General features: G+C 44.8%; 2 protein-coding genes across 3 annotated transcripts; both read right to left on the bottom strand.

Annotated features, from left to right (window-relative positions):
- Window positions 1-4,364: 4,364 nt before the first annotated feature.
- LOC308588963 (vitelline membrane outer layer protein 1-like) lies at window positions 4,365-19,275 on the bottom strand. Its single transcript, XM_081197720.1, has 4 exons — window positions 19,044-19,275; window positions 6,797-7,001; window positions 5,671-5,771; window positions 4,365-4,657 (listed from the first exon to the last, which is right to left on the bottom strand). Exons 1-4 carry the CDS (start codon window positions 19,193-19,195, stop codon window positions 4,366-4,368), a joined length of 750 nt encoding a protein of 249 aa, XP_081053846.1. The 5' UTR covers window positions 19,196-19,275; the 3' UTR covers window position 4,365.
- Window positions 10,911-17,654, bottom strand: LOC308588973 (vitelline membrane outer layer protein 1-like). 2 transcript variants are annotated; one of them, XR_014008989.1, is made up of 4 exons: window positions 17,395-17,654; window positions 13,940-14,040; window positions 13,036-13,561; window positions 10,911-11,022 (listed from the first exon to the last, which is right to left on the bottom strand). XR_014008989.1 is itself a non-coding variant. In XM_081197732.1 (3 exons), the coding sequence occupies exons 1-3, from the start codon at window positions 17,563-17,565 to the stop codon at window positions 13,273-13,275; spliced, it is 561 nt and encodes a 186-aa protein (XP_081053858.1). In that variant the 5' UTR covers window positions 17,566-17,654; the 3' UTR covers window positions 12,491-13,272. The 2 variants fall into 2 exon arrangements, 1 of the variants encoding a protein (XP_081053858.1); XM_081197732.1 differs by lacking the exon at window positions 10,911-11,022 and having other exon boundaries at window positions 12,491-13,561.
- Window positions 19,276-19,837: the final 562 nt, after the last annotated feature.

Here is a 19,837-nt window from a genome sequence, read left to right as displayed (position 1 = left end):
TATCAAAAAGAGGGAGTGATCTACCACCCAGGGATGTGTGCAGAGTGGGCAGGCAGGTACTGGCAGCTTCCCTCGAAGGGGGCAGGGATGGATGCAGGGTGGGTGGCAGGGGTGGGTGCAGGGTGGGCCGGCGCCTAGCTGTCTCCCCCCCCCCCAGCCAACCCTCTCTTTCTCCCTCCCTCCCCCAGCAGCACTCTCCCCCACACACACAAACCAGTTGGGCTGCGGAGCTGTCCTGTGCAAAACTTCTCCTACCCTGAAATATACTTGGAGTCCTGCAGTGATTTCGTGCTCTTTATTGCTGCTTGTAAAACAGTGATTGAATCCCCCCCAAAAAAAAAAACCTCTGGCCTTTATATACATTATTTACACAATGAGTCCCGTCTGATTGGCTGATTCTGTTTCCCTCCTGGAGCCTGATGGGTCTTCTCCTGCAAGCCAATCAGTTGTTGCATTCTACGATCCTACCTGCCTATTGTTCTAGGATCTAAGCTTAGTACATAACATACCCCCACCCCCAAAACAGCGTGCGATCTCTCTTCCGCCTTGTCAACAGGAGCCACACAGCTGATTTGGATCCTGATGCCTGGCTTAGAGGGTAGCATGAGACTCTTAATCTCAGGGTCATGGGCTTGAGCCCTACATCCTTATTCTATTATTATTATTATCATTATTCCTAAATAACTTATGTGCACAAATTTTTACCTTCCTCCCACAGTGGTACCTGTTTATCTACTTGCACTGATGTTCTTGCACTATTCTGAATTTTCCAAAGTAGTAGCTTGCAACAAAAAGTTGTTAAGCTTCCGGGGGGGAAGTTGTTGAAATCCTGGACGTGTCAGGGAAAATCTGGACGTATGGCAACCCTCCTAGAAAACACCAAAACTCACCTGGGTTGCTTCCACACTAACCGTTTAGTCTGTATTTTCCAGTTGGGCGCTCACTTTTCAGGAAGATAAACCTGACCACAATATTGCCAGCTCATTGCACTTCAAACTTTTCTGTATCCTTGTCCCTTTTTTCCTCCAGTCCATCCAGTTTTCTTTTATGTAAAATGCAATTCACTCTAAGCCTTTCCAGTGTGGATTGACAAAGTGGCATGGAGACTTTTTAGAGCTATTAAATCTTTAAGAATGGCAGTCAACACTTCAAAGCACCTTGCAGGCAGCAATATACAGGTACTGGGTTTAGAAAGAAAGATGGAAAGCAACTTGAAAAATTGTGTGTGTATATATATATATATATATATATATATATATATATATATATATATATAACATTATTGTGACTATTCCTTGGGATCAGGGTATCAAAAAGAAGATATAGATAAGCCTTTACCTTCAGTGAGAATCCGTATGCATGTCCTGTAAGACAGATTTCAATTATAGTTTCGATCTCCTGCCTCACAGAGGTGGTAGGTGAGGAACAAGAAGACCACAGCACTGGTAGAGAGATCCATGGCAGGTGGACTACACCAGATCGAGCTGCAAAAACTGAGTGGAAGAATAACAGCCTTGAGAATTTATTCCCCAGAAAGTGTGGTTCTCTCTCCTCTGCTCAAAATCTTCCTGAATCTTGCGTGTGTCCCCCGGAGGGAAGTGTGATTACTTCTGGTTGATGAGTACAACCAATTAATGGCTTTTTGACTACACTTCTGATTTCAATAGACAACTCGGAGTTGCTGGACACTTTTTCACCATTATTTTTTTTTTTTGCTGAAATGAATCATACATTGAAATGAATTTTTATCAGCTTAATCTGATACACTATAACCTTACAGGGCTGGAGGTAGTCTTGTGTCCATTATCCATGATCTTCCTGTTAGATTAACTGAAATGAGTTATGCGTGGGGTGACTTTGAAAACAGTACAGAAAGTTCCACATGAGGTATCAAGGTTATTAAAGGGCTTGTGGACAATTTCACTATATTGCACTAGTGATTATTGTCTACTCCTTAAATGGCCTGGGAGCAGCTTAATTCAAGGATCACGCCCTCCCAGGTCTACTTACATGGACCCCAATATCATCATCAGAGGCTCTCTTCCAGTGCTCCTGGATTCAGGGTATTATAGGTGGTGTCAGCCTAGTTATGAAATGCCTTCCCTGGAAAGGCCCACCTGGTGCCATCTTTGTGATGTTTACTGTCCAAAGTTTTAAAAATGAAACTTTGAATTTACAGGGTTTTAGATGTGTGCTGTATATTTTTTAGTGATGTTCTATATTCATCTTCATATTGTCTTATGCTTTGCTATTGAAACTGTTGCTTTTTAATGCTGGAATGTGGGGGCTGCTTCTATTGAGATATATTTTATTGATTCAATGTGTTTGCCCAGAGCAACACAAAGTGACTTACAACCAGCCATTATTGCACTTTAGGGAGCAATCCTATGTTTCTCAGAGGGCATCCCAGGGGCCTATGAAGTGGGGAATTCACCATGCCCTGGTTCTCTTTTGGCAACATCTCTTCCCCCACCTCTTCATTTCACTTAACGAAGCAGTTGTGCACACTTCCGGCTTTCTGCATTCTGAGGCCCTTTCCTCCTCTTAGCCAGGTGACCTCTGCATCTTCCTAGGGCTGAGCACTATGGGAAGCAGCTTCTCCTAACCCACTTCTGTCTGCCATTCATCAATCCCTATATGACAGGAGCAGGGAAGCAGTTTCAGCCAAGGGGTAGATTGGAATGTGGCCATTCTTCCATGGGTGGATGGGGCCAAAAGCAGAATAAAAATCCAGCCAAAAAATGGAATTAGAAAATAAATAAAATCCACAGGCACACACATAGAGAGAGAAAGAGGCAGGCAGACAAGTATACATACACACATTCAGAAAGCCAGAGATCCCTTTCCCTAACCTTTAAGAATAAAAAACAGCTTTTTACTCTCCAAGAGCAGGCAGAGTCTTTTCTCTGGTTTCAGCATTGTGCAAAGATTGAAGGTAAGTGAAATGCTGCCTGCACTTTAAGAGTAAAGGCCTTTGCAACCTCCTCCACCACACTCCTGGAGTAGGAATATGTGCAAATGTGACCTTCGGCGCTGTGGCTAGGACTTGCCAATCGGAAGGTTGGTGGTTCGAATCCCCATGATGGAGTAAGCTCCCGTTGCTCGGTCCCTGCTCCTGCCAACCTAGCAATTTGAAAGCACGTCAAAGTGCAAGTAGATAAATAGGTACTGCTCCGGCAGGAAGGTAAACGGCGTTTCCATGTGCTGCTCTGGTTTGCCAGAAGTGGCTTAGTCATGCTGGCCACATGACCTGGAAAGCTGTACGCCAGCTCCCTCCGCCAATAAAGCGAGATGAGTGCCACAACCCCAGAGTTGGTCATGGCTGGACCTAATTGTCAGGGGTCCCTTTACCTTTACTCTCAAATAACAGCCCGAGGCTTATCTCTGAGTTTAGCACTTCGAGCTCTTGGTGATGCTTGGTGCCAAGGGTGCCGACTTGAATACAATATGGGGGGAGGCAGGTAAGCTCTGCCCCACATAATTGATCACATGATGCACACCATTTGAATGGCAATGCCCATCAACTTGGGGGGGGAGTGTGTTGATATATTCTGTTCCACCTTAAGAGGAACAGGCTGTTGTGTGTCACATGCCTGTTTACATTCCAGCACAGCTTGCTGGGAACTTCCGTTTTGTGTATAGTTTTGCATATGCTTCTTGCTTTTGGACATGAAGGAGAGCAGACATGTTTTCTTTGTCCTGATGTAGGCTAAATAAACTACTCTAAAAATGCTTTACACAGCCTCTCACTGCCCTTCTGTTGTGAAGAGTTTTATTCTCTGCTGGCTTGCGTGCTCAACCTTCTGAAGGTTTCTGAGGCTTGAGTTGCAATTACATGCTGATCCAAGTACTGGAGATCACCCAGCTGACAGCTGGTGGGCTGGAGCCAGCTGGGGGCCTGCCAATTGCCCCCATTTCCTTGGACACATCCCAACAACAGACCTCAGCCCCCAGGAGTTGGCTGCTATGCTTGGTGCCCAGATTCCTTCAAATCCTCAAATCTTACTGCATGGTGCTTAGATCAGACATAAGAGATCTCTGTGCCTAAGATGGCTGGTGATTGGCAAGTGGGTGCAATTTGTTCAAAGCAACCTCATGGGACAAACTGAGAGGCGGGTGGGCCTGGCAAGATCAATGGGCTAAAGATAGCACACTACGGGTCTAAGATGGTACCCTCTTTCATATTGCATTGTCCTCCCATCCAAAACCAAGTCACGCAGGGTTACGGAATGGAGATCAGGAAGGGACAAAGCTACAAACGATACACACAACTCTTTGCTTAAGATTTATTGTTGGTTAAGTTTCATGCCAACAAACCATTAGAACACAGGCAGCTGTGTTGTAGCAGGATGAAGCCCAGGTGATTCAGTCACAGCAGAAGAACTTGACATCATTAAGTGCAGTGGTATCAACTGGAGTTATACCCTCCACCTTTGTTTGGATCCCACAGATGGCACCAGTGGGGCAGCGCTTGCTCCACTGGCCATAAGTACCGAAGTCGGTGGAATAGCCCTCCAGTACAGTCCCATCTCCACATGTGAACTGGATGTTGTTGGCTGCCGTATCATCACGTAGCCCTTGTGGGGCTTCCACCTTCAGAGTGAAGGCAACCAGGTAGCCCTTGGGGCATTTCTTAACCTCAAACCAGACTCCAAACCTGCAAAAAAAAGAGACAATATGGTAATGTCTGCCTCTCTGGAAATACAACCCAAATTGGAATAATTTGCTTTCCAACATGAAAGTCAAGAGGGCAGTTGCCTCCTTAGATTTTAAAAATGCGTCTTTTGTAGACCTCATCAGGTATAGCGTGTCTACCAAACCTCAACTTCTAAGTAGGGCTGTGTGTTGTGACCCCTGGAGTAGGTGGATTTGCCCTGTGCCACCCAGGGGCCACCCACACCACAAGGTCAGGGTGCATTGGTGCCATGTAGTATTTGTTGCTCTTGCCTATCAGATGTTAAGCAGAACGACCTGATTCTGTGTGGTGCTGCTGCTTCTTCATGCAGTCCAGTGACCAGCACCATGCAGGATGGGATTCACTCACTTAAGTGGTAGCGACTTTCCTGCAAGAAAGCCACGGGCAAAGCAGCACTTGCACCTCAGAGGATCAAGGTCTCTGCTAAACAGCTGTTGAGTAGAGGCATTGATCTTTTTAGGCCAGTGCATCTGCCAGGAAGGAGAGCAGCAGTATTGTGCCTACTTTCTCTCAGGAAGGCACAGCCACTGGTTAGGTAGGTCTTGGCCTTTTCATACTCAGCCTGCCTCTCCTTCCTGACCCCTGACAATCACAGATATTCATGAGGACCAGACAGAGAAGCCTGGGGGACCACATTTGACCCCTGGGCTTGAGGTTACCCACTCTCAGGATAGATGGTGCTTTCCTCTTGCTCTCTCTTTCCTTGGCATGTGTGGTCCTCAGGAAGAAACTCTGCTTCTCCTTTCCTTTGTACTCTTTTGTTGCAGTCTCTTATCTGTCTGTTTTATGGGGCTTGGGTTCCTCTGAAATTTGGAAGGCAACCTAGAGTTGATATCCTAGAGTCTGAGAGCTAAGAATGAGGCTGATAGACCCTGACATCATCCTGTCCTGGTGCTGAAACATAACAGATTTCAACCAGCCGCTCACAGCATCACTTTCCAACCAGCAAAGAGAATAATCAAGAAGATGCTTACGGTCCGACAGTGGATTGTACAACTTCACCAGTACTGCAATGGAGACGGATGCCATTGAGGCCAGTATCATCAGTTTGTAATCCTTCTGAAAACCCCACTGTCTGGTGCAAATGAGAGAAAGAGACCGCAATAAAGCTGTTTTTGCAAGCTAGGACTCTGTTTTATATTCTTTATTGAAAAATGAAAAGTACAAAATTACAAGTGCACAGATTAAGACCCGGCCCAAAAAACCAAGAAACAAGACATATGTTGAATGGTTTCTTTAAATGTAAAGGTTCATCATTTTTCCACCTGATGTGCATGTCTTTAAGGGGCCAGAGCAAACTAACGAGACCCAGCTTTACAGCTGTGAAACATAGCAGGTGCTGCTGAGTTGTATTGATTAAGCTGTGTCAGCAATTGGGTGTAGTATATAAGGAGCAGCATCTAGCTCTCCCATTTCCCTGGGGGATGGGGTGGTGGTTGGGTCTGGTTTGTTGATGTATCTAGTGTAAATGGAGTATTTGTTTTCCTTATTAAAACTTTGTTTAAGTTATTTTTGAGTCCCTTTTTAATGCATGGTCTCCCCCGCAAGCCCTCTGCAGCGCTACCATACTGCAAATAGCCAACAATAGTACCCACGTAGAAAAGAAAACGGAAAATAGCTATTGTGCCTTTTACAAAAGGGGGGCTTGCTGTTGTAGTTAACCAAACTAGGACTCTGACAACACTCACATTCAGACTGTGTCTGCAGTCTGACCTTTCCAAAGTACTAGCTTGCAACCTGAATAAGCAGTTATCTGTTCATGATTACATGTCCCTAATTGTGTACAAGTATTACTGGTTCTGGATTGAGATTTATATTCTGAGCTGCATCAAAAGACAGTAGCTTTTTGATGCAATCAGTCCTATGGGCCCCAAGTAAGCAAACTTAATAGGAAAAAAATGATCTTGCTAATGGCTGCCTAAGGCATCCTCAATCCCTCTCTTATGTCTTCATATCCTACAGCAGGTTTCCTCCAGTTTGTGAAGTTAGGGTTGCTATATTATTTCAAGAAGTAAGAATCCAAACACAAAAAATATTACATTATTGTGACTACTCGATTGGGATCAGGGTATCAAAAAGAAGATATAGATAAGTCTTTACCTTCAGTGAGAATCCATATGCATGTCCTTTGGGACAGAATTCAATTTTTCCCCATTCTCCCCACTTCCCACCATTGGACACCATGAGGACTGAATTATAGTTTCGATCTCCTGCCTCACAGAGGTGGTAGGTGAGAAACAAGAAGACCACAGCACTGGTAGAGAGATCCATGGCAGGTGGACTACACCAGATCGAGCTGCAAAAACTGAAAGGAAGAATAACAGCCTTGAGAATTTATTCCCCAGAAAGTGTGGTTCTCTCTCCTCTGCTCAAAATCTTCCTGAATCTTGTGTTTCCCCCTGTAGAGAAGTGTGATTACTTCAGCTTGGACTAAGTGCCTCCAACATCAGAGATACACACTTTAGCAGGGGCTTCGCTCTAGGAACACAGGAAATTGCCTTATTCTAAGTCAGGCCATTGGTTATCTAGCTTAGTTCTGTCTACACTAGAGCTACTCTCCAAAGTTTCAGACAGGAGACTTCCCAGCCCTACTAGGAGATGCTGGAGGATATACCTGGGACCTCCTGCAACACTGATCTACAAATTTTTACATGGAAAGGGCATAGCCTTGCAGCGCCCCTTAGGCCAACCTTCCCCACCCTGGTATATTCCATATGCTCCAGACTGCAACTCCCATCATCCCCAGCCAGCAAACACGGTGCTGGTTCCAGCTGATGGGAATTGTAGTCCAGAACATCTAGAGATCACAAGGTCAGGGGATGCTGCCATAGGAATGCCAAAGATTTGCAACACTTCCAAAGGAATGCATTGTTAAATACCCTGAAATCTTTTGTGAAAAGCGGGGTACACTTTTCACAAAAAGTAGGGCCTAAGACCACTAACAAGAATGCTTGACTGGATCCCCACTGGTTACTGGCTACTGATCAGGCCTCTGTAATTCTGACCATGTTGCAAGCCTTGTCTTCCCTTACCAAACTTCTCAGAGCAGAGCAATGTAGTTCTACTTACTGTCTCTCTCAGCTGCCAGGCAGAATGAAAGCGTCCTTAAGCCGAGTGAGGAAATATGAATGTGAGCAGGGGATTTAAAGGGGGCAGGGCAATGAAGTGTAGGAACTTTCTGTCCTGAGCAACAGCTCCTCTGAGCAATCACAAAGCAGAGCATTGGGAAGGCTATGAAATCTTCTTTGTCCTGCCCCCCCCCATTACCAGTGCCTTTAGGAAATGCCTCCACAACCAGAACCCATTTGCCTGTGAGACTGGGGAGGGCTGTCAGAAGGGTGAAGACATCATGTCAGTGCCAAAGACCAGTACTGTGCACTGTGCTTTAGAACAGGATTCGGCAACTTGCTGCTCTATGATCCATTATCAAAAACATGGAGTGATCTACCACCCAGGGATGGGTGCAGGGTGGGCAGGCAGGGGTGGGTGCAGGGTGGGCCCTGCCTAGCTGTCTCCCCCCCCAAGCCAGCCCTTTCTCTCTCTCCCTCCCTCCCCCAGCAGCTCTCTCTCCCCCCCCCCAAACCAGTTGGGATGCGGAGCTGTCCTGTGCGAAACTTCTCCTAGCCTGAAATATACTTGGAGTCCTGCAGTGATTTCGTGCTCTTTATTGCTGCTTGTAAAACAGTGATTGAATCCCCCCCCCCCAAAAAAAAAGAACCCTCGGGCCTTTATATGTCCTTTACACAATGAATCCCGTCTGATTGGCTGATTCTGATTCCCTCCTGGAGCCTGATGGGTCTTCTCCTGCAAGCCAATCAGTTGTTGCATTCTAGGATCTTACCAGCCTAATAGGCTGATTAACTTCCTCTTGGAGCCTGATTGGTCTTCTCCTGCAGGCCAATCAGTTGTTGCATTCTAGGACCCTACCTGCCTATTGTTCTAGGATCCAAGCTTAGTACATAACATACCCACACCCCCCAAACATCGTGCGATCTCTTTCCCCCCTTGTCAACAGGAGCCACGCAGCTGATGTGGATCCCAATAGCGCCTGCCCTCTCCCTTCCTCCTTCCCTCCCTGTCAAAGGGAGCCTTCCCACGTGGCTCCTCCTCGTGCCTCCCTCTGTCTCCAGCAGCCACCCCCTTCCCCATTGGGAAACCCACGCTAAGCCCGCCTCCTGCGCCAGCACTTCTGCATCTGATGTTGCAGAGAAAGGCCCTGCGACTGACCACAAGCAACCCCACGCTTGACTGGGAGTCTCATGGTTGACATGTTGTTACATGCCTGGCTTAGAGGATAGCATGAGACTCTTAATCTCAGGGTTGTGGGTTTGAACCCTGCACCATGCATTGCAGGGGATGGGACTAGGTGACTCTCATAGTCCTTTCCAACTCTATTACTCTATGATTCTATTATTAATTTCACTATTCCTAAATAACTTATGTGCACAAATTTGCTCAGGATTTATTTTTTTTTAAGGGAGCGTCATGGACATTCTCAAGTGGAGGTAGGAAGATATGAGGGCAAAAAGAGCAGTGCTGCCTTTTTAACCTGTGGAGGCAGGAACACGAAAACTCAGAGGGACCAAAAAACAATGGAAATGGTTGACAACACAGACACACATTCACTGACTGGGTCCTCAACTCCAAATACCTGACTGTGTGGACTATTGAGGTCAAATTCAAAGCGATAAAACGTGGATTCCTAGTGAGTTACAGCTCAATTGAGGACAAGTCCCAGGACAGATTTTATTTTTACAAGAAACACTTGTTACAGTCCACAGACCTACATTTACTCCATAGGATGTGTAAGAGATAAACATATGCTTCAGCTTATTTTATTTCTTTTTAACAGTGAAAGAACAGAACAGGCGGTCAACGAATGTATTATAGAAAGATGTCTCTCGTGTGTTTTTCTGTATGAGAGAAATAATCAAAAGGATTTCTGTAAGAGGAAATAACCTATATAGTTTCTGTTGTCACAAAATTTGGTATTCCAATGATTCATAAATGAACTTCATTCCATCTTTCAATAAATTTGTCTGGTGAATGTCTTTTTTATAATATTTTCACTGAGTTTTAATATATATATAAAATGTGAACTGTAACAAAGTATCAAATGACACAGAGAGTTAACCAAACATTTCCCCCAAATGTTGTTGTTGTTTAGTCGTTTAGTCGCGTCCGACTCTTCGTGACCCCATGGACCAGGGCACGCCAGGCACTTCTGTCCTCCACTGCCTCCCGCAGTTTGATCAAACTCATGCTGGTAGCTTCAAGAACACCATCCAACCATCTCATTCTCTGTCGTCCCCTTCTCCTTGTGCCCTCCATCTTTCCCAACATCAGGGTCTTTTCAAGGGAGTCTTCTCTTCTCATGAGGTGGCCAAAGTATTGGAGCCTCAGCTTCACGATCTGTCCTTCCAGTGAGCGCTCAGGGCTGATTTCCTTCAGAATGGAGAGGTTTGATCTTCTTGCAGTCCATGGGACTCTCAAGAGTCTCCTCCAGCACCATAATTCAAAAGCATCAATTCTTCGGCGATCAGCCTTCTTTATGGTCCAGCTCTCACTTCCATACATCACTACTGGGAAAACCATGGCTTTTACTATACGGACCTTTGTTGGCAAGGTGATGTCTCTGCTTTTTAAGATGTTGTCTAGGTTTGCCATCGCCTTTCTCCCAAGGATCAGGCGTCTTTTAATTTCGTGACTGCTGTCACCATCTGCACTGATCATGGAGCCCAAGAAGGTAAAATCTCTCACTGCTTCCATTTCTTCCCCTTCTATTTGCCAGGAGGTGATGGGCCCAGTGGCCATGATCTTCGTTTTTTTGATGTTGAGCTTCAGACCATATTTTGCGCTCTCCTCTTTCACCCTCGTTAAAAGGTTCTTTAATTCCTCTTCACTTTCTGCCATCAAGGTTGTGTCATCTGCATATCTGAGGTTGTTGATATTTCTTCCGGCAATCTTAATTCCGGCTTGGGATTCATCCAGCCCAGCCTTTCGCATGATGAAATGTAACATGAGGGTTCCCCCAAATGTAACATGAGGGTTAGCGTGTGTAATATTTTAAGACTTAATTGAAACAAGAGAATCACTTAGCTTTTTTAATGATCTGGTGCATGTCTACTTCATTATAAGTAAGCTTGTGTTGTGGTTGTTGTTGTTGTTGTTGTTTAAAAAAAAAGCAGCCCGCATATGCTTGTAGCAGTTGAAAATTGAAAGAGACCCCAGAGATTTCCAAAATCATGCTATATTCTGTCTAAATACAATCGCCTTATCTGATTCAGGGGGAGGGGAATCAGTGACCCTTCTAACAGATGAGTCTGCTTACAAGGAAAGACACTTCTAACTTTGTTCTTTTCAACCCTTCTTCCAAGCTTTGTGTCCTTTTAGTAACCTCCTTTATTTGTCCCTTCAATTCATTCACCGTCACTTCTATTTTTTTATCCATTTGTCCTATTTTTTATCCACCTGTTCTAATTTGGATTCTATATTTTTTTTCAATTTGTTTTATGTCCTTTTTAATTTCAGCAAACATTTTCAATATATCCCCTTTAAGTTCTGACTCCTGTCTTGAGCCCTTCCTGTCCCCTGGTGTTGCTCCCTCACTTGTTTTTTTCTGTGAGTGAGTTTTTTTCTTGCTGCTTCCATCTTTGGGCTAATAATATTCTTGCTGTGGCTGTTGCATATAAAAACAGTTTCTTGTCTATGTATTTCACTACCCACAATACCAATTAAGAAGGCTTCTGGGTTTTTTTACAAATGTTTATTTCAACATTTTCAAAATTTCATTGTATATCATCTCCCAGAAAGCCTTTACCTTCTTAAAAGTCCACCACATGTGGTAGAAAGTACCTTCTTTTCCTTTTCCTTTCCAACATTGGTTATTTACTTTATACATTTTTGCTAACTTCACAGGTGTAATGTACCATGTACACATCATTTTCATTACATTTTCTTTAAGGGTCTTATAGGTGGTGTCAGCCTGGTTATGAAATGCCTTCCCTGGAAAGGCCCACCTGGTGCCATCTTTGTGGTCTTTATTGTCCGAAGTTTTAAAACTGAACCTTTGAATTCACAGGGTTTTAGATGTGTGCTGTGTATATTTTTTGTGATGTTGTATATTCATCTTAATATTGTGTTATTGAAACTGTTGCTTTTTAAAGCTAGAGTGCGGGGGCTGCTTCTATTGAGATTTATTTTTTAATTAATTAAATGTGTTTGCCCAGAACAACACAAGTGACTTACAACGAGCCATTTGTGCGTTTTAGGGAGGGCATCACCATATCCCAGTTCTCTTTTGGCAACATCTCTTCCCCCACCTCTTCATTTCACTTTAGGAAGCAGTTGAGCACACTTCCAGCTTTCTGCATTCTGAGGCCTTTTCCTCCTCTTAGCCAGGTGACCTTTGCATCTTCCTAGGGCTGAGCACTATGGGAAGCAGCTCCTCCTAACCAGTGGCGTAGCGTGGGTTGTCAGCACCCGGGGCAAGGCAAGTAATTTGCGCCCCCTAACCCGTGGAGCCAGGTAGGGCTGCAAGTGCGAGCATGACCCCCCCCCCGATATTGCGCCCGGTGCGGCCGGGGCCCCCTGCGCCCCCATGCTACGCCACTGCTCCTAACCCACTTCTGTCTGCCACGACCACGAGAGGTGAATGTTTCACCTTGTCACCCCTAGTTTGCTCGCACACACTCTGACACACATGCTGCCTGTATCTCCTCTTCCTGCTCCTCTCACAGCTGATAAGAAGGGACACGCTTACTCTTCATTTCATTTCATTTTTATTGGTGAAAGAACAGAACAGGCAATCAATGATATTATAGAAAGATGTCTCTCCTGTACTTGTGTATGAGAGAAATAATCAAAAGGAATTCAGTAAGAGAAAATAACATATATAGTCTATGCTGCCAGAAAATTTAGTATTCCGGTGATTCATAAATGAACGTCATTCCGGCGTTCAATATATTTGTCTGGTGAATGTCTTTTTTATTAATATTTTCAATGAGTTTTACTGTAACAACAAAAGAGTGAACTATAACGAAATGCATCTCAAATGATACAGAGAATGAACCAAATATTTCCCCCCAACATAACATGAGGGTTAGTGTGTGTAATATTTTAAGACTTAATTGAAACAAGAGAATCACTTAGCTGTTTTTATGATCTGGTGCATGACTATTACATTATAAGCAAGCTTGATATTTTTTTAAAGAACCTAAATATACTTGAAAGTTGAAAGAGACCCCAGGGATTTCCATAATCATGCTATATTCTAAATACAATCCCTTTATCTCATTCAGGGGGTGGGGAATCGGTGACCCCTCCAACAGATGAGTCACTGCTGCTTACAAGGAAGGACAGAAAGAGAAGCAGTCGGCACAGTGAAAACACACCAGCAGGTGTACTGGATTGGCTCTGCCAGTGTGTTTGCACCACACCAAGCTCCCCAATGACTTGTCTCTCTCCCTTCCAGCAAGCAGCAGCAGTTCAGCTGTCAGGAGGCCAGATAAGCACCACCACTCCACCCTGTCATCCTCTGTTGCCAGTGGAAGAGGGCTGTGCAGCAGGGTGGTGGATCAGTCACAACAGAACATCTTCACGTCACGAAGTTCTACTTTAGCAAGCACTTCATGCTCATTCGCCACCCTTGTTTGGATGCCACATATGAAGCCACTAGGGCAGCGCTTGCTCATTTTGCCCTCTTGCATCGGTTCAAAGATATCTTTCTTCAATTTAGCCCCACCACTGCAGAGGACCTCAAGGTTACTGACTGCATGAGGAAGTGCTTGTGGTATTTCAATAGTCAAAGAAAAGGACACCATGTTGCCTTGGGGGCATTTCTGAACTGCAATCCATTCCCCGAGCCTGTAAAGAAAAGGACAAGGATGGCAATGTCTAAATAGAAATTTATATACCACAACTTTGTCAATGAATTTTTATTTTTAAAGTCTCTCCAGAGATATAATTCCAAATTAGAGCAAAAAGCTTTACTTCAGAAAGGATGTATAGAACAGATTCGCCTTCAAATGTGAACCAATTTGAATTTTGCCTCCATCCCTAGAAGTAAGTTCCACAGGACTTTGTGCAAGCATGTATATTTTGGGGCTGTTAAACTCAGAGTGTGTCCAGATTACCATTTGCCTTTAATCTAGCATGAAATATTTCAATCTACCCCTCCCGCTCCTACCCCAAACTTCCAAGCAACAAGTTAATAAAGGAAGAGAAATTCAAAAAGCTACTCACTTTCCACTTTTAGACTCTACTGTTTTTCCATCAGTGCAGTGGAGACGGATGCCCTTCAGAGTGAAATCTGTTCTATAGGCTTCGTTTACATCTCTGCGATACTGGTGGAGAACGGGGGGGGGGGGGAGAGAGAGAGAGACTGGTGCTTCAATCTGCATCTGCAGTACTGGCAACATTTATTTGTGAGCAAAACAACATTTTTTCAGTGCAAATTTCTATCTGCAAGGGCTTGCAATGACCTAGCTAGATCAGCAATGAGCAGTACTAGCTCAAGTCATGTGCACACAATTGCCCGCAGGTACTGGACATAGATGAGGATTTACATTCACCTCAAAGAACAAAAACATTTCCATCAGTAGGATGGAGATGAACAAATGTGGGGTGGGGAATCAGACTTTCTATTCAGCAGTGGCAGACCTTGGGGTCCCAAATTTCAGTAGCGCCCTGTACAATGCCAAAATTTGGCACCCCTCCACTTCCTGACTTCCAGTCTAAATAATAGTTGTGGCACACTCTGAGGCACCCCCAGAACTCTTCACGCAGTGCACCCAAACCAGCCACGCTCCCCTAAATCTGTCCCTGCTAATTGCTGACATAGAAAACCTGCATCCAGTTCTGTGCAATCCAGATGAGCAAACATTATGAGAAATGTAACAGCTCTCAGAATGAAACCCACACAAGCCTGTTCTTACGTCTCTTTATTATTTAAGAGAAAGGAGAAAATCCGTCCCCTACTTATAGTAGGTCAGACCATTTGGTCTTCTAGACCATTACTGTCTACTCTGACCAGGAATAGCTCAACAGGATCCCAAAGCAAACCCTTTCCCAGGGTTTTAACCGGAGACCTAAACATTCCACCTAAACATTCCACCTAAACATTAGGAAGAACTTCCTGACAGTAAGAGCTGTTCGACAATGGAATTTGCTGCCAAGGAGTGTGGTGGAGTCTCCTACTTTGGAGGTCTTTAAGCAGAGGCTTGACAACCATATGTCAGGAGTGCTCTGATGGTGTTTCCTGCTTGGCAGGGGGTTGGACTCGATGGCCCTTGTGGTCTCTTCCAACTCTATGATTCTATGACCTTCCATATGAAAAGCATATATTCTGCCACTGAGATGTGGTCCCTTCTACCTACCCACCCCCCTCCTTTAACAACTCAAAGTTGTCATTGTTGCATGAGCTGTTTGGGTGCCAGGTGAGAAGATTCTCTGGAGGTCTAGAGCTGTTCTTTTCCTCTCCTGCTTCTGCCTCTTTTTCTGGTTCTTGGAATCTCCACAGTTTGCCCTTCCTCTCTTCCCAATGACCAGGATGCGTCTTTCTTCTGCTTGGCTCATCTGAAATCGGGTACTACCTGGAAGTTATTATCTGCAGTTCCTACTGCAGGATGATTGCAAGCGGGTGTGAAATCATCCCCTCCACAGACACAGCAACTGTACTTTGCAAGGAGGCTTAGGCATGTCTGAAGAATTCCCTGTATAATTAACTTAATATGTCTATTCAGAAGTCTTTCTTTCTTTAATGGGGCTTACTCCCAAATACATGGGTACAATATTGCAGTCCTTGCTTTGGTTTAGGGTTGGCCTTGAGGGAAAGTAGGGGTTTCTGACACAAGTAGCTGTGTCAGAGACAGAAATTCAGCAGGTTATTCCTTCTCTAGTATGGAAATACAATGATGGGAAAAAGCTTTACCTGTTTGTATTCTGTCTGTGAGACTTTTTATTATATCTGTGGTCACTGTTTTATTTTGGGACACTCCACTCCACCCTCAAAAGAGGACAATATTTGCATACTACAAAAAGCATATGCAAATTTAATGAAAAGCTATTCTCAGAGGTGTCGGAGCCTCTGCTACGACCGAGCTGGAAAAGCTCATCCTCCAGTCGAGTCCTTTGGAATCGCCTCTGACGATGATTAACGTCCTGAGCCTCTGATAAGGCTCCAGGCATGTTCCCTCATTACGCAGAGTATCCAGCAGCAGGGAAGGGTGAGAAATTTGAGCTACATTGCAAAGAATTTGATTTCTAGTTACGCAGACAGAAAAGCATACATCCTCTCTCTGTGAAAGCAGAGACCAACTGGAAAACAAAGTAACAAGAAACCAGTAACATCACATCCGTCTCCCATCTTCTGTGAGACTTCCAAATGTTGAATGGTCACTTTAAAATGTGAAGGTTCATTATTGCTTCACAAGTTGTATATGTCTTTAAAGGCCGGGGAAGATAACGAGACCCAGTCCTGCAGCTGTGTAACATAGCAGGTGCTGCTAGGTTGTGTTAATTAAGCTGTGTCAGCATTTGGGCATAGTATATAAGGAGCAGCACCTAGCTCTCCCATTACCCTGGGGGATGGGGTGGTGGTTGGGTCATGTTTGTTTGTTGATGTATTTAGTGTAAAAGGAGTTTTTGTTGTTTTTTTTAAACCTTGTTTAAGTTGTTTTTGAGTCCATTTTTAATGCATGGTCACCCCAGCAAGCTCTCTGCAGTGCTATTAAACTGCAAAAAGCCATCACCAACAGCCTTGAATCTCTGAAATGCAAAACAGAGTCTTGAGACTCCAAGCACTGCACAGTGGCAACACACAGAAACCTAACATAGAATCATAGAATCATAGAGTTGGAAGAGACCACAAGGGCCATCGAGTCCAGCCCCTGCCAAGCAGGAAACACCATCAGAGCACTCCTGACATATGGTTGTCAAGCCTCTGCTTAAAGACCTCCAAAGTAGGAGACTCCACCACACTCCTTGGCAGCAAATTCCACTGTCGAACAGCTCTTACTGTCAGGAAGTTCTTAATAATGTTTAGGTGGAATCTTCTTTCTTGTAGTTTGGATCCATTGCTCCATGTCCGCTTCTCTGGAGCAGCAGAAAACAAACTTTCTCCCTCCTCTATGTGACATCCTTTTATATATTTGAACATGGCTATCATATCACCCCTTAACCTCCTCTTCTCCAGGCTAAACATGCCCAGCTCCCTTAGCTGTTCCTCATAAGGCATCGTTTCCAGGCCTTTGACCATTTTGGTTGCCCTCCTCTGGACACGTTCCAGTTTGTCAGTGTCCTTCTTGAACTGTGGTGCCCAGAACTGGACACAGTACTCCAGGTGAGGTCTGACCAGAGCAGAATACAGTGGCACTATTATTTCCCTTGATCTAGATGCTATGAGGACCCAGGCCATATACTGTGTGTTGGGGACAGAAAATCCTGTTGGCATGCCTGGGATTCAGTAATTAGTAAATTGAACTGTATATTAGATGCTACAGACTTGGCATCTTGGTGTTTCTGGGACCCTGCGTGGGTTCTGTGATAGAGGCTGCATTTTTCATTCTGTCTGCTGCTTTCCCTGCCCTTCTTTCTAAATAAAGGTGTTTGTTTGTTTCTGCTTTTCATACGTCTGTATAATATTGTGACCACACCTTAGCATCAGGGTGTCAAAATTCAGACTATAGATAGACATTTACCTTCATTTGGAATCCGTTTGCATATCCCGTGGGACAGAATTCAGGTTTTCCCCATATGCCATCGTTCCCTCCATTCGACACAGTGAGGACTGCATTATGTTTTCGGTCTTCTGCATCACAGAGATGGTAGGAGAAGAAGAGGAAGACCACAGCGCTGAGAGGGAGCTCCATGGAAAGTGATCTGCACCACACCTAGCTGCAAAAATTAATTGGATGAATAACAGCCTTGAGAATTTATTCCTTAGGAATAGTGGCTCTTTCCTCTGGTCCCAAATTTGCATTTTCCTCTGGAGGGAAGTGTGGTTACTTTTGGTTGATGTAGTAAAATCAGTTGATGGCTTTTCTGACTACACCTTTTGATTTCTAACTAACTAAAACGTGAATTTCTTACCCACCCTTCGCCCTTGCCAAAATGTACAGCCGTACCTTGGTTCTTGAACAGAATCTGTTCCAGAAGCCCGTTCAACTTCCAAAAAAGTTAAAAACCAAGACACGGCTTCTGATTGGCTGTAGGAGCTTCTTGCACTCAATAGGAGGCCACGGAAACCCCGTCGGCTGTTTGGGTTCCAAAGAACATTTGCAAACCAAAACACTCACTTCCAGGTTTGCAGCGTTCAGGAGCCAAAACGTCCGGGTCGCAAGATGTTCAACAACCAAGTTGTTGTATTTCCTATGTCTTGGCAATTTGGCCTTCCTATTAAAACTCCCCCTCCAATTTCTGTTTCTCTTTTTCTTAAGGGATTTCTGTCTCTCTCTCTCTCTCTCTCTCTCTCTCTCACACACACACACACACACACACACACACACACACACACACACGCCAGTCTCAGGTGTAAGATAGAAGGGAGAAATTGTCACACCTAGGGATGGAAATACAAATTGTCATTTAACTTGAAATAAACACATACTTCCTATCAGCCCCAAATAGCTCAATAAAGTAAAATGGTTTGGGGTGAAGACAGGTGTAACATTTAAATAGAATTGACAGGAGACTCCACTCAGCTACCTGCCATCATCACAATTTATTTGGCAGATACTCATACTAGCAAGTAGAAAGCATAAATAAATAAATAAATAAAAGGATGAAAGTACTTCCGCTACATTTGTCTTTCTTGCTCCAGCCTGCTCTCGTTTTTCACCTCAAGGGGTGTCCCCTCAGTGCATTCCTGTAAGTGTAATTCTGTGTACCTGTGTGCACTGTAGCTGAGGTTCACAAATCAATCAGTGTACACTCTTTGACATAAGTACTAGTATAAGTGTAGAGAAAGGATACACCTCTGCCCAGTGTAATGTGTGCAGAAGCCTAAGACTTGTGCCTAACTGAAGGTGGGTGAGTTTTCCTTATTTCTGTCTCTGACTAATGCCTTAGGCTCTTAGCAGAGCCAATCACCTTCCCACCAACTCTACAGGGAAGAGCTACCCTGTAGCCAACCCATCCTTAAGCATCTTGGAACTTATGGTAGGAAACTCACAGCATTATTAATTCCACACCAGAGCAAAAAGTAGGGCCTAATACCACTAACAAGAATGCTTGACTGGATCCCCACTGGTTACTGGCTACTGATCAGGCCTCTGTAATTCTGACCATGTTGCAAGCCTTGTCTTCCCTTACCAAACTTCTCAGAGCAGAGCAACGTAGTTCTACTTACTGTCTCTCAGCTGCCAGGCAGAATGAAAGCGTCCTTAAGCCAAGTGAGGAAATATGAATGTGAGCAGGGGATTTATAGGGGGCAGGACAATGAAGTGTAGGAACTCTCTGTCCTGAGCAACACCTCCTCTGAGCCATCACAAAGCAGAGCATTGGGAAGGCTATGAAATCTTCTCTGTCCTGCCCCCACCCCCATTACCAGTGCCTTTAGGAAATGCCTCCACAACCAGAACCCATTTGCCTGTGAGAGTGGGGAGGGCTGTGAGAAGGGTGAGGACATCATGTCAGTGCCAAAGACCAGTACTGTGCACTGTGCTTTAGAACAGGATTCGGCAACTTGCTGCTCTATGATCCATTAGCAAAAACAGGGAGTGATCTACCACCCAGGGATGTGTGCAGGGTGGGCAGGCAGGTACTGGCTGCTTCCCTCGAAGGGGGCAGGGATGGATGCAGGGTGGGTGGCAGGGGTGGGTGCAGGGTGGGCCGGCGCCTAGCTGTCTCCCCCCCCCAGCCAACCCTCTCTCTCTCCCTCCCTCCCCCAGCAGCACTCTCCCCCACACACACAAACCAGTTGGGCTGCGGAGCTGCCCTGTGCGAAACTTCTCCTACCCTTAAATATACTTGGAGTCCTGCAGTGATTTCGTGCTCTTTATTGCTGCTTGTAAAACAGTGATTGAATTCCCCCCCTCCCAAAAAAAAAAAACCTCTGGCCTTTATATACATTATTTACACAATGAGTCCCGTCTGATTGGCTGATTCTGTTTCCCTCCTGGAGCCTGATGGGTCTTCTCCTGC

This window comes from Podarcis bocagei (genome assembly GCF_964188305.1).
Source record: "Podarcis bocagei genome assembly, chromosome: 6".
NCBI lineage: Eukaryota > Metazoa > Chordata > Lepidosauria > Squamata > Lacertidae > Podarcis > Podarcis bocagei.
This window is presented reverse-complemented; position numbering and strand designations above follow the sequence as displayed.